Source organism: Pelodiscus sinensis, chromosome 21, assembly GCF_052426305.1.
Source record: "Pelodiscus sinensis isolate ZL-2025 chromosome 21, ASM5242630v1, whole genome shotgun sequence".
Classification (NCBI taxonomy): domain Eukaryota; kingdom Metazoa; phylum Chordata; order Testudines; family Trionychidae; genus Pelodiscus; species Pelodiscus sinensis.
This window is the reverse complement of record NC_143072.1, coordinates 13,511,410-13,523,731: the sequence shown is the minus strand read 5'-3', so window position 1 is coordinate 13,523,731 and position 12,322 is coordinate 13,511,410. Positions and strand designations below refer to the sequence as shown.

The following is a 12,322-nucleotide window of genomic DNA, read 5'->3' as shown; positions in this document are numbered from 1 at the left end:
ACACCTGCTGAAGTTTGTCAAAGTGGATAGTTGTCATTGAGGCTAAAAGTTGGCCCTTGGCCACATCTGAAAACCAGAGCGCCAGATTCTCAGCAGCGGTAAGCCACATGGCTCCACTAGAGTCAACAGAGCTGTGTCCATTCCCATCAGCTGAGGATCTGACCCAGCGCCTTTAGAAACCAGGCACTGCAGGGTCTGGCCTCATCCGGGGCTGGGTAACCGTCTGTAGCATCAGAAGCCCACTGGGCACAAGCAGGAGAGATGCCACATTTCGATGCCTTTGTTCCTAGGACAAAACATGCACATTATGAGGCCACGCCACATGGTCACAACACCTGCCTCATGGCCCCAGAGTACCACTGCTGCACATCCGGAGCTGACGGGCCATCCCCTGTGCCCACAGCAAAGCTTCTATGGAGGAGCAGCCCTTTTGCTATCAGACCCCAAGAGTAGCCACATCTTTGCCACGCCTCGTGCCTCTCGGAACAGCACTGCTACAAACATGGCAGCCCCGTCATTCCCGGCCCCGCCTGTGTAACCTACAGGCCTGCCACGCTCAGAAAGAGAATGAGTCTGCTCTGCAGCCTTTGCTGAGCATCAGCTAGCTTGTAGCTCAGGCTGGAGAGGCTTATGCCCTAAACTCCAGCGGGCCCAGGTTCGGTTCTGCCTGCTGGCATTACGCCTGTCGTTGCAGCAATGGGCTCCTGCATGCCTGGATGAAACTGGACACCTCTTGAGAGGCCAGGGCAGTGGGTATTAGAGGCAGGGGAGGGCAATGCCTTCCCAAACTGACAACTAGCCCCACCCATGCCCCTCTGGAGTCCCTTACACCCACTCCCCCTGTCAGCTGTTGTGATGCCAGAGGCAGACATGTCGGGAGCTGTGCTGCCTGTCTTTCCCAGCACTAGGGCCAATCTGGCCCAGGGCTGGCAGCTTGGCTGCCTTGCAGGTCAGGGGTGCGGGTGACTCAGCTCTGTGTCATGCCTGCTAGCCAGCTCTTCAGAGCTGGGACAGGCTGTGGGCCGGCCACCTGCTGACTTTCCCGAGTTCTGGGGTCAGGGGAGGTTGCAGCTAGCTGGCTCTCAGCAACTCTAGGGCCAGAGGAGGCTGGTGGTGCTACCCTGGGGCAGGGAGGGAGCAAGTGGGAGGAGAAGACAGTAGGCTCCTGTGGACAGGGATGGAGGGTGAGGTTTGCCTCCCCAAACCATGGGGTCATCCATCACCATGTGCAGAGGTTTACATGAGTGACTGGGGCATTTTGGGCAGCAACAAAACCGGTTGGGCTAGGGCTACCCCTCTCCTGTGGGGCTCTTGTGTCAGAGGACATTGCGAGAAGATGATGTGTTGATGTAAGGCCCTTTTCCCTGACCGAAGACAGATGAGGTCCCAAGCACTGGGAGTAAGCCTGAGTGGGTGGACACATATTCATGGCCTACTGCTTCCGCTGAGATCCACTCTGGCTGGTTTCCAAAGCAGCAAGGCCTGCCACATAAGATTAGCCCTGGCGGGTCACTTCCCTGGCATGTGCCTAGAACCTACCTGGAGAATCCCAAAGGTGTCACAATGAGCCGTGTCCCAGCCGGCTGGTGGGCAGGGAGGTGACGGTGGCTTTGAGGTGAGAGGTGGTGAGACTCAGCTAAGAGGCTTTCTCCTGAAATCCCTTGAAATGTAACCTCCGGGTGGAATTAAAGCCATCAAAGCTGAGTGAGTAGGAAGGCAGCCAGTGGGGGCTTGTGATATTGAATTCTGCCTCACATGGAGGGGCTGGACTAGGTGACCTCTGGAAGTCCCTTCCACCCCTCCGTCGCCACGGTGTAAACTGAGGCGGGCCCAGGTGACAGACTGTCTAATATCCTTTTGTCCTGCCCATTCAGGGCTGGCCTTACCATGAGGCAAACTGAGGCGACCGCCTCAAGTGCCAGGCGGAAGGCGCGATCGGCACCCCTGCCTGCACGGCCATCAATGGCCGTGACGTCATCATCGGGCGCTCAGGCCGGTGGCGCCCTAGGCAACTGCCTAGTTTGCCTAGGCTCATGGGCCGCCCCTGGGTGCCAGACTGTGTGGGATGGGGAGGGGGACACTACTAGGACCCAGACTGTAGAAAATTGTGTCTGCTGCTGGTGCATAGGTAGGTAGCAGAGCGGTACCATGAGAGGAGTAGAACCGGAAGAAGGCAGAAGTGAGACCTTTCAAAGTTTTGGCCCAAGCGAGGGGGTATGTGTGGGGGGGGGGGGGCGTCATTTGAGCTCCCCACTTCAGGTGCCAATATGTTGTGGGCTGGCCCTGTGCCCAATAGTTGGACAAAAGTCTGTATCATTCCCTGTGAGTGTTACCTCAGAGAGGACTCCGGGGCTGCTTGATTCACGGGCACAGGCAGCCTCTGCTTCAGCCATGATGGCGTTCACAGGAACACAGGCCTGGAAGGCCCCTCGTGGATCACTGCGACGGGTGCCCTGCTTCCCAGGCGATGCCACCATACAGTCCCAGCCACACGCTCCATTCCTCTTGGAGCCAACCCCTGGTGGTGATCTCGGTAGGCAGGGACACTCAGCAAAGATGTTAAATTTAAATTAGATTAATCAACTAATTGAATAGTTGATGCAAATTGCATTGACCGTTTGGTTAGTCGCTAAGGGCACCTCCGCCTTTGAAATGTCGCAGGAGCCCTGCCGGCGCTTGCTACATTTCAAAGGCGGAAGCACCATGGGGAGCACGGGACCGGCGGGGGACTCAAGCAGCGTTCCGCTGCATCCCTGTTCCCCTCCTCCCCCAGAGACAGCGCTGGGGGACCCGGCTTTTAAGCTGGCTCCCCCCAGCACTTGCTCCTGCTCCTTCTCTTGTTACCTCTCTCAGATAGAGCCAACAAGGTGGGGGAAGAGGCTAGTCGAGTCGCCTATCCGATAAACATATGCTTATTGGATAGTTGACTAGTCGACCAGTCGCTTATATCCCTAATACTCGGTGGCATTGTCCCTGGGCTCAGCAGTGGTGCCGAAAGGAGTTTGGTTTCAAACAATGAACCGTGTCAGGTTCTCTCTGGGGTGTTTCCTACTTCCTGGCCCTCTCGTTGCAACGACACAAGGCAAACGCTGCAAGAAATGAAGTTGCACCCTCCTGACGTTCAGTGCCCCCTCTGGAGTACGGCATTGCCGTGTGCTTGGCGAGAAGGGTCAATTCCTGAGGTCCCCTTGCCCATGCCCTGGGGCGACTCCGGACACCGGTTTGATCACTCAGTGCTCCCTGCCTTGCTTGGCCAGCCCCAGACAGTGCTCCCAGCATTGGCATGCTGCTCAGAGCCTGGCACATGTTGGGCAGAGCCCAGATAAGGCCCATGCTTGAGCGACTGAGGTGGCGTGTGGCTGGATTCTAGTGGCCTTTGAAATGTCAGGCCTCTTCCCCCACCCCGGTGGATGGGTTAGTACGGGGCTCCAGTGCCCCAGTGCACGAGAGCTGTGGGAAAGGGGGCAGAGAGGGGATGCGCAGGCCGCAGGTGGAAACCCAGTAGGCCGCAGGCTGCCCACCACTGGAATCTTGTGGCCCCCCTGAGATGAGGGAGGGCCCCTCCTGCAGCTCACTCACAGTCTTGGTCGCCCATCGCTGAGGTAGAGCAGCTTTTGCCCCCCCCCCTCATTTCCACAGCGTACAATGTCGTGGTGGAGAAAAGCGGAGGAGGAGGATAAGACGGAGGCAGCAGGGGAGGAGGCTGCGCAGCTGGAAGGGGCGGACGAGGACACGGAGGAAGAGAACACAGTCTCCTACTCGCCCTTGTCTCCTCAGACGTCAAGCTCCGAGCAGGTCCCCGAGCAGAACAAAACAGAGGAGACCTGGCTCTGGGACTGGCTTTCCCCCTTCTCCCTCTTCTTGGGGCTGAACACGCAGGCAGACAGGTATGCGCACAAGGGGATTCCCAGGCTGTGCTCCGCAGAGGGGGACTGACCCGGGGACAGAGAAGCAGTGCTCCCGTGTTCACGACGCCTGTGGTGTGGGAGATGATGGCACGGACAGCTTGGGGAGTGTCCCGCCAAGTCCTCAAGAGAACCAGGAGGGTCACTCCAACCTGCCACCATTTCCTTCCTAAATTCCCTGGAGGCTGAAGCCCTCTATCCCCATCTCCTATGCACTAGCAGTGTAAGCGTCCCACCCCCTGGGCCATCAGTCCTGCCTAGGCTGCGCTACAGTGATTAGTTACCTCACGAGAGAACGGGAGTAATTCTGTTTGCTTCACCTCCCCGCCATTTTTGGCCTCTCCACAGACCAATCGCTAACAATGCCAGCTCTCTGAAATGTTAGGGGGTTTCTCTCTGGGTGAACTAGAACTGTGCAAATAACTGTTTTTTCAGTACAATAGCTGAACCAGAATAATTGGAAAACATGTTTTTTCAGAGCAACCCCAAAAATTAATTGTATTTTATTTGAGGGATTTAAAAAAAAAAGTTGTTAAAATGTATAGTTCAGTAAAAAAATGTAAAGGGCATTTTTGCATTAAAAATCAACTTGTTTTTGCTCAAAACAGTCAAAATGAAATGGTTTCATTTGGAGGGAATGTTTTCCCCTTTTTTCTGTATTTTAACTGAAACTATGTGACAGATGTGACCCAGATTGATAGTGTTTCAAGTGTCCCAAAACTGCAAAGAAAATGTTGGCCAAAAAATGTTGCTGAGTTCTTATTCCTTTGGAATACCATGGTGGATAGTTTTCATGCTATGGATAATTATATCCTACCAGCCATCCTGAGGCTGGCAATAACTCATTTCATGTAGCCCATTTCACACTCGTCACTTAGGAATGATGTTTAATCGTTGCTAACATGAACAGGATTGAAAATGGTGACCTAGAGATGAAACAGGCAACCTGCAGATCTGAGCCCAAAAACCTCCCGGTGTTATGTGAGTAACAAATATAAAGAGCAACACTATAATTTCCGCCCATATTAGTTATTTTATAGAAAACAACATCTCAAGAAAGAACAAAAGAAAAGTCCTCATGAAAGCAATCTCCTCTGGAACCCACTGCTTCATTTTGGCCTCCCAAAATGTCAGCAGAAAGAATCAGTCCACCAAAATCCAAGTCCTAGCTGTATTCCAGAGCAGCAATGGTGCACTCGCTGCTGGAATACTGTGTCCGGTTCTGGCATCCACAGTTCAAGGAGGTGGTTGATAATTTGGAGAGGGGTCAGAGAAGAGCCACAAGAATGATTAGCAACCATGTCCAGTAGGGAGAGGCTCCAAGGGCTCAATCCATGTAGCTTAACAAAGAGAAAGTCAAAGGCTCACTGGTCTTTTAGTAGCTACATGGGAACAATGCTCCCTCTAATTTTTTTCATCAACATGCAGAATAAATTTTGTTCTGTGCACTGAGTCATGTGCAGATGTGCACCACCAATAGAAACACCTGTTGCCAGCTGTGGGTGTTGTGGGTGCTCTGCTAATCAGCAGGGCAGCATTTGAATTTCTCCTGGGTGGCCACCCAAGCACTCAGCTTGCAGGGACCATTGCATGGGAAAAAGAACTTTAATAACGGGCTCTTCAGTGCAGCAGAGAGGGGTCTAACAGCATCCACTGGCTGGAAGCTGAAGTGAGAGGGCAGACGAACTCAGGCAATTAACCACTGGGACCGTTTAACAAACAGGAGGTCAGACAAGATCAGCACAATGGCCCCTTCCAGCTTTTAAGTCTATGGTCCACATCCAGTCCCCTTGTTCTTCTCCCACTTCACTCCCATGCCCCCTGGGCTTCTATTCTTCCTGAGGAGGAACGCAGGGCAGTGGTCCCTTCCCAGCTCATCAGTGGTGTCCCTTCCTCAGCAGACCGGCTGAGCTGCTGGACACTGCCAGGCTCTCCCTTGCTTCCTAAAGAGCCCAGTGAAACAAATTCTGAAGACATCAGAGCAGGCATCTTGCCATCAGATCTTGCCTGGGTCAGGTGGTAAGACTTTAGCAAGCAGATCAGAATGTGAACTCAAAGCCCTGTCCGAGGAACATGAGACATGCCAGAGTGGCCAGACCCTGGCCCAGATAGTTTCCTGCTGGATTGATAGGACCAGGGCTGGGCAAGATGCGGCCCGGGGGCCCGATCCAGCCTGCCAAACACTTTGATCCAGCCTGTGGATTGCATCTGGTCGCTTACTATTTCTATCCTGCTGCCCGTTCCACCAAATTTCCAGGCATTGACTCAGGGAACAGGATCCTATTTAAATGAGTCCCAGTTGCAACACTATTCTGGCAGGGGCCGGCCTCACAAGCCCTTTAAATAGCCATAGCAACACCCGGCAGCTGCCTGGCCATGCAGTAGCAGTGTGGACGGAAGCCATGAGCCCATTGCTGTGTTTTTAATTCAAAGCCTCCAGCCCCAGACAACTCTGGGGGGAGGCTAGTCCTCAGCCCCGCCCCTTCCACCACAGGCCCCACCCCTTCTGTGGTGGAGCTGGCCCGAACCAAAATTAATTAAGTCACCCACCCCTGGATTAGACCATTGATCTGTCCCTACCTACTCTAGTACCCTGGCCCCAAGTGTCTACCACCTGATGCTTCAAGGGAAGGTGTCACGCCTATAAAGCACCTGACTGGTTGTGCCAAAGGAGACATTTCTTCCTTGTGGGTCAGCAGCTATAGGAGGTTTTAATGTGAGCTTGTAGCATGAACTTTATTAGCAATCAGAAAACTCGCCAGTCAATTTGCATTAAAAAATCCAGCAGTTTTGGCTTAAAAAAAAAGTGTCATTTGTTACCTTGAAATTGAGGACTGAAACTTGCCACATGAGACACACTTGGTCAGCTGCTAGAATCAGTTTCACCCTGGGCAGAGTGACTCACTGCAGAGCAGAAGCCATGATGGCATTGGCCAGGTCTGTGCTATGCGAGTAAGTTGAGTTAAGATACACAACTCCAGCTATAAGACTAGCATAGCTCGAGTCGATGTGCCTTGAGTTGGATTTCTGCGGCCTCCTCACTGTGGGATGGTGACAGGAGAAACTCTCCCGTCCACTTCCCTTATTCCTCGTGACCCCGTGGGGTACAGAGGTCGACGGGGGCACCATCAGCAGTTGATTTAGCAGGTCTTTACTAGACCTGCTAAATCAAACCCTGGAAGATCGATCCCTCGAGCACCAATCTCAGGGCAAGTGTAGACCCGGCCTAAGTCTCATCTCCCGTTTCCCTCCTAGGAAGAGATCTCAGCAGGAACCTATTTGTTGCCTCCTGGACAGGAAGAGGCTTCCAGGCAACATGTGTCCTGAGTGCGAGATCCTGTTCTGCAGGAAGTGTGAGGTGTTACACTACAACCAGGGTTTCATAGAGCACTGCATCCTGGGCCATGGCCAGGAGGAGCCAGAGGGCAGGGGCTCGGATCTCACCAGCCCCATTCGGAGTACAGGTGGGCTGAACAAAGAACCGACAGGTTGAACCACTGCTTGGCAAGCCAGGTGCATGGGCTCCAAGCTACTTCCTATACTGCCGGCATGGCCCCAGCGTTAGCCATACATATGTCAGGGCCTTCAAAAGGGGATCTCTCTGCTTCCCCTTTACCCCTATCTCAAAGTAGATCTCCATCTCTTACCCTTCCCTACGCTTCCCCTCCCTTTGCCCCCAAACGAGTGGAACCAAACCAGCTTCCACGTGCCACGGCTGTGAAACTCAGTGTGAATTGCACACCCTTCCCCGTGGCCTCCTTACCTCAAAACCAGCCTGTCTCTTCCATACAGCCCCAGAGCCCTGGGGTCTTTCAGCCACCTGGTTTCCTCTTGCAGCTGAGTCCTTCCCAGAAGCCTGGCATCTCTCAAATGGCAGAGCCTTAGCCAGCTGTCTCTCCAGGGCCCGTAGGGTGCTCAGCCTGCATGCGAAGTACCAGCAATACTGAGGTGTTGGTCCTATGTTGCACAGGAACACAAGAGATTTCCAAGATGATTGGCTGTTGGCACCGGCATTGCGACAGGGAGCAGCATCTAGGGCAGAGGCCAAAGGAGATGGGGTATTATGAGAAAAAGATTGTTAAGCGCATTGACAACCAAATACTGAGAAGAGATTAAGAACAATGACGAGGAGTCCTGTGGCACCTCGTCGCTTTTGCAGATTCAGACTAACACGGCTACCCCTCTGATACTTAGGAGTCCTGTAGCACTGTAGAGACTAACACATTTATTGAGCTTTGTGAGTAAAACTCACTTCATCAGATGAGTTGGACTGGATATTACAGAATCCAGGGGATATCTAGCAGCAAGAGAAGTTACCCATCAATGGTAGGCCCAGTGTTAATGAAGCTAATTAAGTCAGGCTGGATGTGTGTCACTCATAGGCTCTTAAAATCAGGAATAAGGGATCTTTCGGAAAAGGCTTTATTTTCCGAAAGACCCCCGTCTAGACTGGTGCTTTTTGCTGGCAAAGCCCCAAGCCGGAAAAAAGCAGCAGCCATGTTCATGCAAATGAAGTGGGGGAGATTTAAATCCCCGCTTCATTTGCAATTGCGCTGTGTCTAATCTGCATCCCTTTTCCGCAAAAGGGTTGCTGTCTAGACACAGCCATAGTGTGTGATGTGAAAATGTGAATATCAAACGCGGGAAAGTTGCTTTTGTAGTGCGTTAACTCGTTAAAATCTTTATTCAAGCCTAAGCTGATAGTGGTGAACTTATAAATGGACTCCAGTTCAGCTGTCTCCCTCTGTAATTGGGGATAGATTTCTTTTGGAGAAGGATGGCTGCTTTCAAGTCCATTATTGAATGTTTAGGGAGGTTAAAATGTTCTCCTACAAGTTTATGTGTGTTACCATTCCTGATGTCTGATTTGTGTCCATTTATCCTTTGGCCCAGAGACTATCCAGGTTGTGTGGTGTGTGGCTGCTGGTAAGTATATGCTTCAAGTTAGGGGGCTGTCTGTAGGTGAGGACTGGCCTATTCCCCAAGTCTTGTGAGAGTGAGGGACCATTTTCTAGGAGAGATTGTAGATTGTCAATGATGCACTGGAGGGATTTAAGTTGAGGGTGATGACCAGTGGTGATCTGTTATTTACTTTGTTGGGTTTTTCTTGAAGTAGGTGACTTCTGGGTACCCGTCTGGCTCTGTCTATCTGTTTCCTCACTTCCCCAGGTGGGGAAGCCTGATACAGAGCTTATAGGTGTTTGTCTCTATGGGTATGTCTACACTACCCCGCTAGTTCGAACTAGCGGGGTAATGTATGCATACCGCACTTGCTAATGAAGCCCGGGATTTGAATTTCCCGGGCTTCATTAGCATAAGCGGGGAGCCGCCATTTTTAAATCCCCGCTGCTTCGAACCCCGTGCAGCGCGGCTACACGGGGCTCGAACTAGGTAGTTCGGACTAGGTTCCTATTCCGAACTACCGTTACTCCTCGTGAAACGAGGTGTACCGGTAGTTCGGAATAGGCACCCTAGTCCGAACTACCTAGTTCGAGCCCCGTGTAGCTGCGCTGCACGGGGTTCGAAGCAGCGGGGATTTAAAAATGGCGGCTCCCCGCTTATGCTAATGAAGCCCGGGAAATTCAAATCCCAGGCTTCATTAGCAAGTGCGGTATGCATACATTACCCTCCTAGTTCGAACTAGGAGGGTAGTGTAGACATACCCTATCTGTGGGATTGAAGCAGATCTGGTTGTATCTTCAGAGTCAACTGTATGGATCACATGATGAGTTCTGTATGTAGGTAAGAATAGCAGTCAGTAAATTTGATATTCGCATTTCCACATCACACACGACGAGTGAGACACATCCAGCCTGACTTAGCTCCATTAAAACGGGTCCTACCATTGACAGGTAACTACTTTTGCTGTTAGATATACCCTGGATTCTGTATTTCCACTCCAACTCATCTGATGAGGTGGGTTTTATCCATGAAAGCTCATGACCTAATAAATGTGTTAGTCTCTAAGGTGCCACTGGACTGCTCTTTCTTTTTAAAGTAACAGAATAACACGGCTACCCCTCTGAGAAGAGTTTGAAAGCCATAGCATTTATCATACAGGCTGTCAAAATACTCCACCCCCCATTCATAATGTGCAATTGTCCCTTATTCCAGATTCCATCAACCTGACTGTTGCTTCAGGGGGAGCAGAAGATGAAGAAATAAAGAGAGAATGAAGTCGCAATGGTAAAAACTTGTCTTTGTTCCCCCACAAATCACCTGACTGCAGACAGGCAGAAACTACTTTGGCATCAGCTTTCACTGGTCCTTGCTCCTAAAAAGGGCTGCGTCTACCACTTACCTACCTGTCCCATGTGCTCTTCCAGAACCCACATGTGGCCAGTAGTGATTTTTCAGTAGGACGTTTTTTCAATTAAACACACATTTCCACAGAACGCATCTGTTGTGACTCCAAACAATTCTATGTGATGTAGCGAAAGCAAAATATCGGAACATTTTGAGCCAAGCCCACAATTTTTTTTTCATCAAACAGGCTTTGATGAGAAAAAAAGGGGGGGTTGGTTTGCAGCATTTTCAGCCAAAAATGAGTCAAGTTCTGTTGTCAAACATTTAAAAAAATGTCAGTTGGGGCTTTTTGGTTTTTTGACAAGAAGTCAAAACATTCCATCCAAAAACCCTCCAATAAACCCAAATATTTTCCAACCCGTTCTCCTCTTGCCAGGCCCCACAAAGGAAGAGAAAAGCAATAGCGAGGGGGCTTTCTTACACACCACAGGCACAGGGGTGGCCCTAGACTAGCTGCTAGCAACTGGCGCCCTAGACAAACCGTGCAATCGGCGCCCCCACCTCCAAACCCCTCAATGATATTGTGCCACCATTTGGCGCCCCATTTAACTTGGGGCTGTAGGCAACCGCCTAGTTCTCCTATATGGACAGGCCGCCTCTGCGCAGGCCAATATGACCATCACCTCCTCTTCCATGCTGGCATCTGAGTACTACACATGATAGTGAGGTTGTTCTACACATGGCACTACCAGCCTCAAAATGTGACAGACACTTTGCAACTGGAGGCAGAGACCGTCCCAGTAAGTGTAGCGTGTACAAAATGCCAAGGATGCAAAGGGATTATTCAGAATGGTAAAAAAGGGCTGTGACTAAGAATAACGGGATGCATTTATCGGGACGGGCCAATACATGTGCAGTAAGGGGAATCTTGGTAAGAGCAACATACATAACTGTCACATCATTGTCTGGTCGTTCATGACACTAGTTTTCAAAGCCTCTCTGTTGTGCAGTGCACCTGGATGTGTGGTTCTTCTTGCCCTGGTATCTGGCTGCTAGGTGATCTCCCACAACTCCCCACCCCACTAGAAACTTCCCCCCCCCCCCACTTATGTTCACAGATATTATGCAGCACACAGCAAGCAGCAACAACAATGGGAATATTGCTTTCACTGACGTCTAACCTAGCCAATAAACTGTAAAAACGTGCCTTTAAGCGGCCAGAGGCACATTCTACCACCATGCTGCATTTACTCAGCCCTAGGACTATTTGCCAGGGTTGGCCCCTTGTGGGCCGCTGCCTCTATATTTACCTACACAGCTGCAGGTACCAGTACTCACTGTTGGCTGCAGATTGCTGTTCCTGGCCAATGGGGGCAGCATGAAAACTGGCAAGAGATTTTTGAAAATAATACATATCGGCTACATCTACATTAGCATGATCTTGCACAAATACTCTTTAACACAAGAGTTCTTGCGTTAAAGTATTTGCACAAGAGAGAGTCTACACTAGCATGTGCCTTTGCACAAGAGCATCCATGTCAGTGTTCTCTTGCACAAGAAAGCTCTGATGGCCATTTGAACCATCGGGCTTTCTTGTGGAAGAAATTCATGTTGCCTGTCTACACTGGCCTCTTGCGCAAGAACAGTTGCTCAAGAGGGCTTATTCCGGAGTGGGAGCATCGTAGCTCTAGCGCAAGAAGCACTGATTTCACACATTAGACTGTCAGTGTTCTTGTGCAAGAACTCCCCGCCAGTGTAGACAGGCAGCATATTTTTGCACAAAAGCGGCCGCTTTGGCGCAAGATCGTGCCAATGTAGACACAGCCATTGGGTTCTTTTTGTTTGCCTTTTGGTGTTTGAGCTTCTAGGATGTACTTGCTTCCCAGCTTAAAGATTTTCTTTATCACCACAAGGACAAGAACCTTAATTTCTTTTCATTTCTTCTGACTTTCTTCTACAAAGACATGAGTCCAGGAGCTGGGAAGGAGGGAGGGGGTTAAAAACATCATTAATTGTGAATGTTGGCAACACGGAGAACATGAATACTTCCTCAGACACTTACTTTCCTGCCCTGTAACAAAGGCTTGCAGGATATTAGCATGTCTAGTTTGGATTGTTTGTTCAAACACCCTACATATATTATAAATCGGGCCATCAGCTTAGGCTCACAT

The 12,322-nt window shown here is 50.8% G+C and overlaps 1 protein-coding gene across 1 annotated transcript; it reads left to right on the top strand.

The window, feature by feature from the left end:
• Positions 1–1,557: 1,557 nt before the first annotated feature.
• PGBDF (plakoglobin binding and degradation factor) lies at positions 1,558–10,293 on the top strand. Its single transcript, XM_075904927.2, has 4 exons — positions 1,558–1,704; positions 3,640–3,887; positions 7,161–7,369; positions 10,020–10,293. The coding sequence occupies exons 2-4, from the start codon at positions 3,646–3,648 to the stop codon at positions 10,079–10,081; spliced, it is 513 nt and encodes a 170-aa protein (XP_075761042.2). The 5' UTR covers positions 1,558–1,704; positions 3,640–3,645; the 3' UTR covers positions 10,082–10,293.
• Positions 10,294–12,322: the final 2,029 nt, after the last annotated feature.

Bases quoted from the DNA above. Each gene is read 5' to 3' on its own strand.
- PGBDF (XM_075904927.2), top strand. From the start codon at position 3,646: ATGTCGTGGTGGAGAAAAGCGGAGGAGGAGGATAAGACGGAGGCAGCA. The intron at 3,888-7,160 runs GTATGCGCACAA...TTTCCCTCCTAG, and splicing joins CTGAACACGCAGGCAGACAG to GAAGAGATCTCAGCAGGAAC. The intron at 7,370-10,019 runs GTGGGCTGAACA...CCCTTATTCCAG, and splicing joins CAGCCCCATTCGGAGTACAG to ATTCCATCAACCTGACTGTT.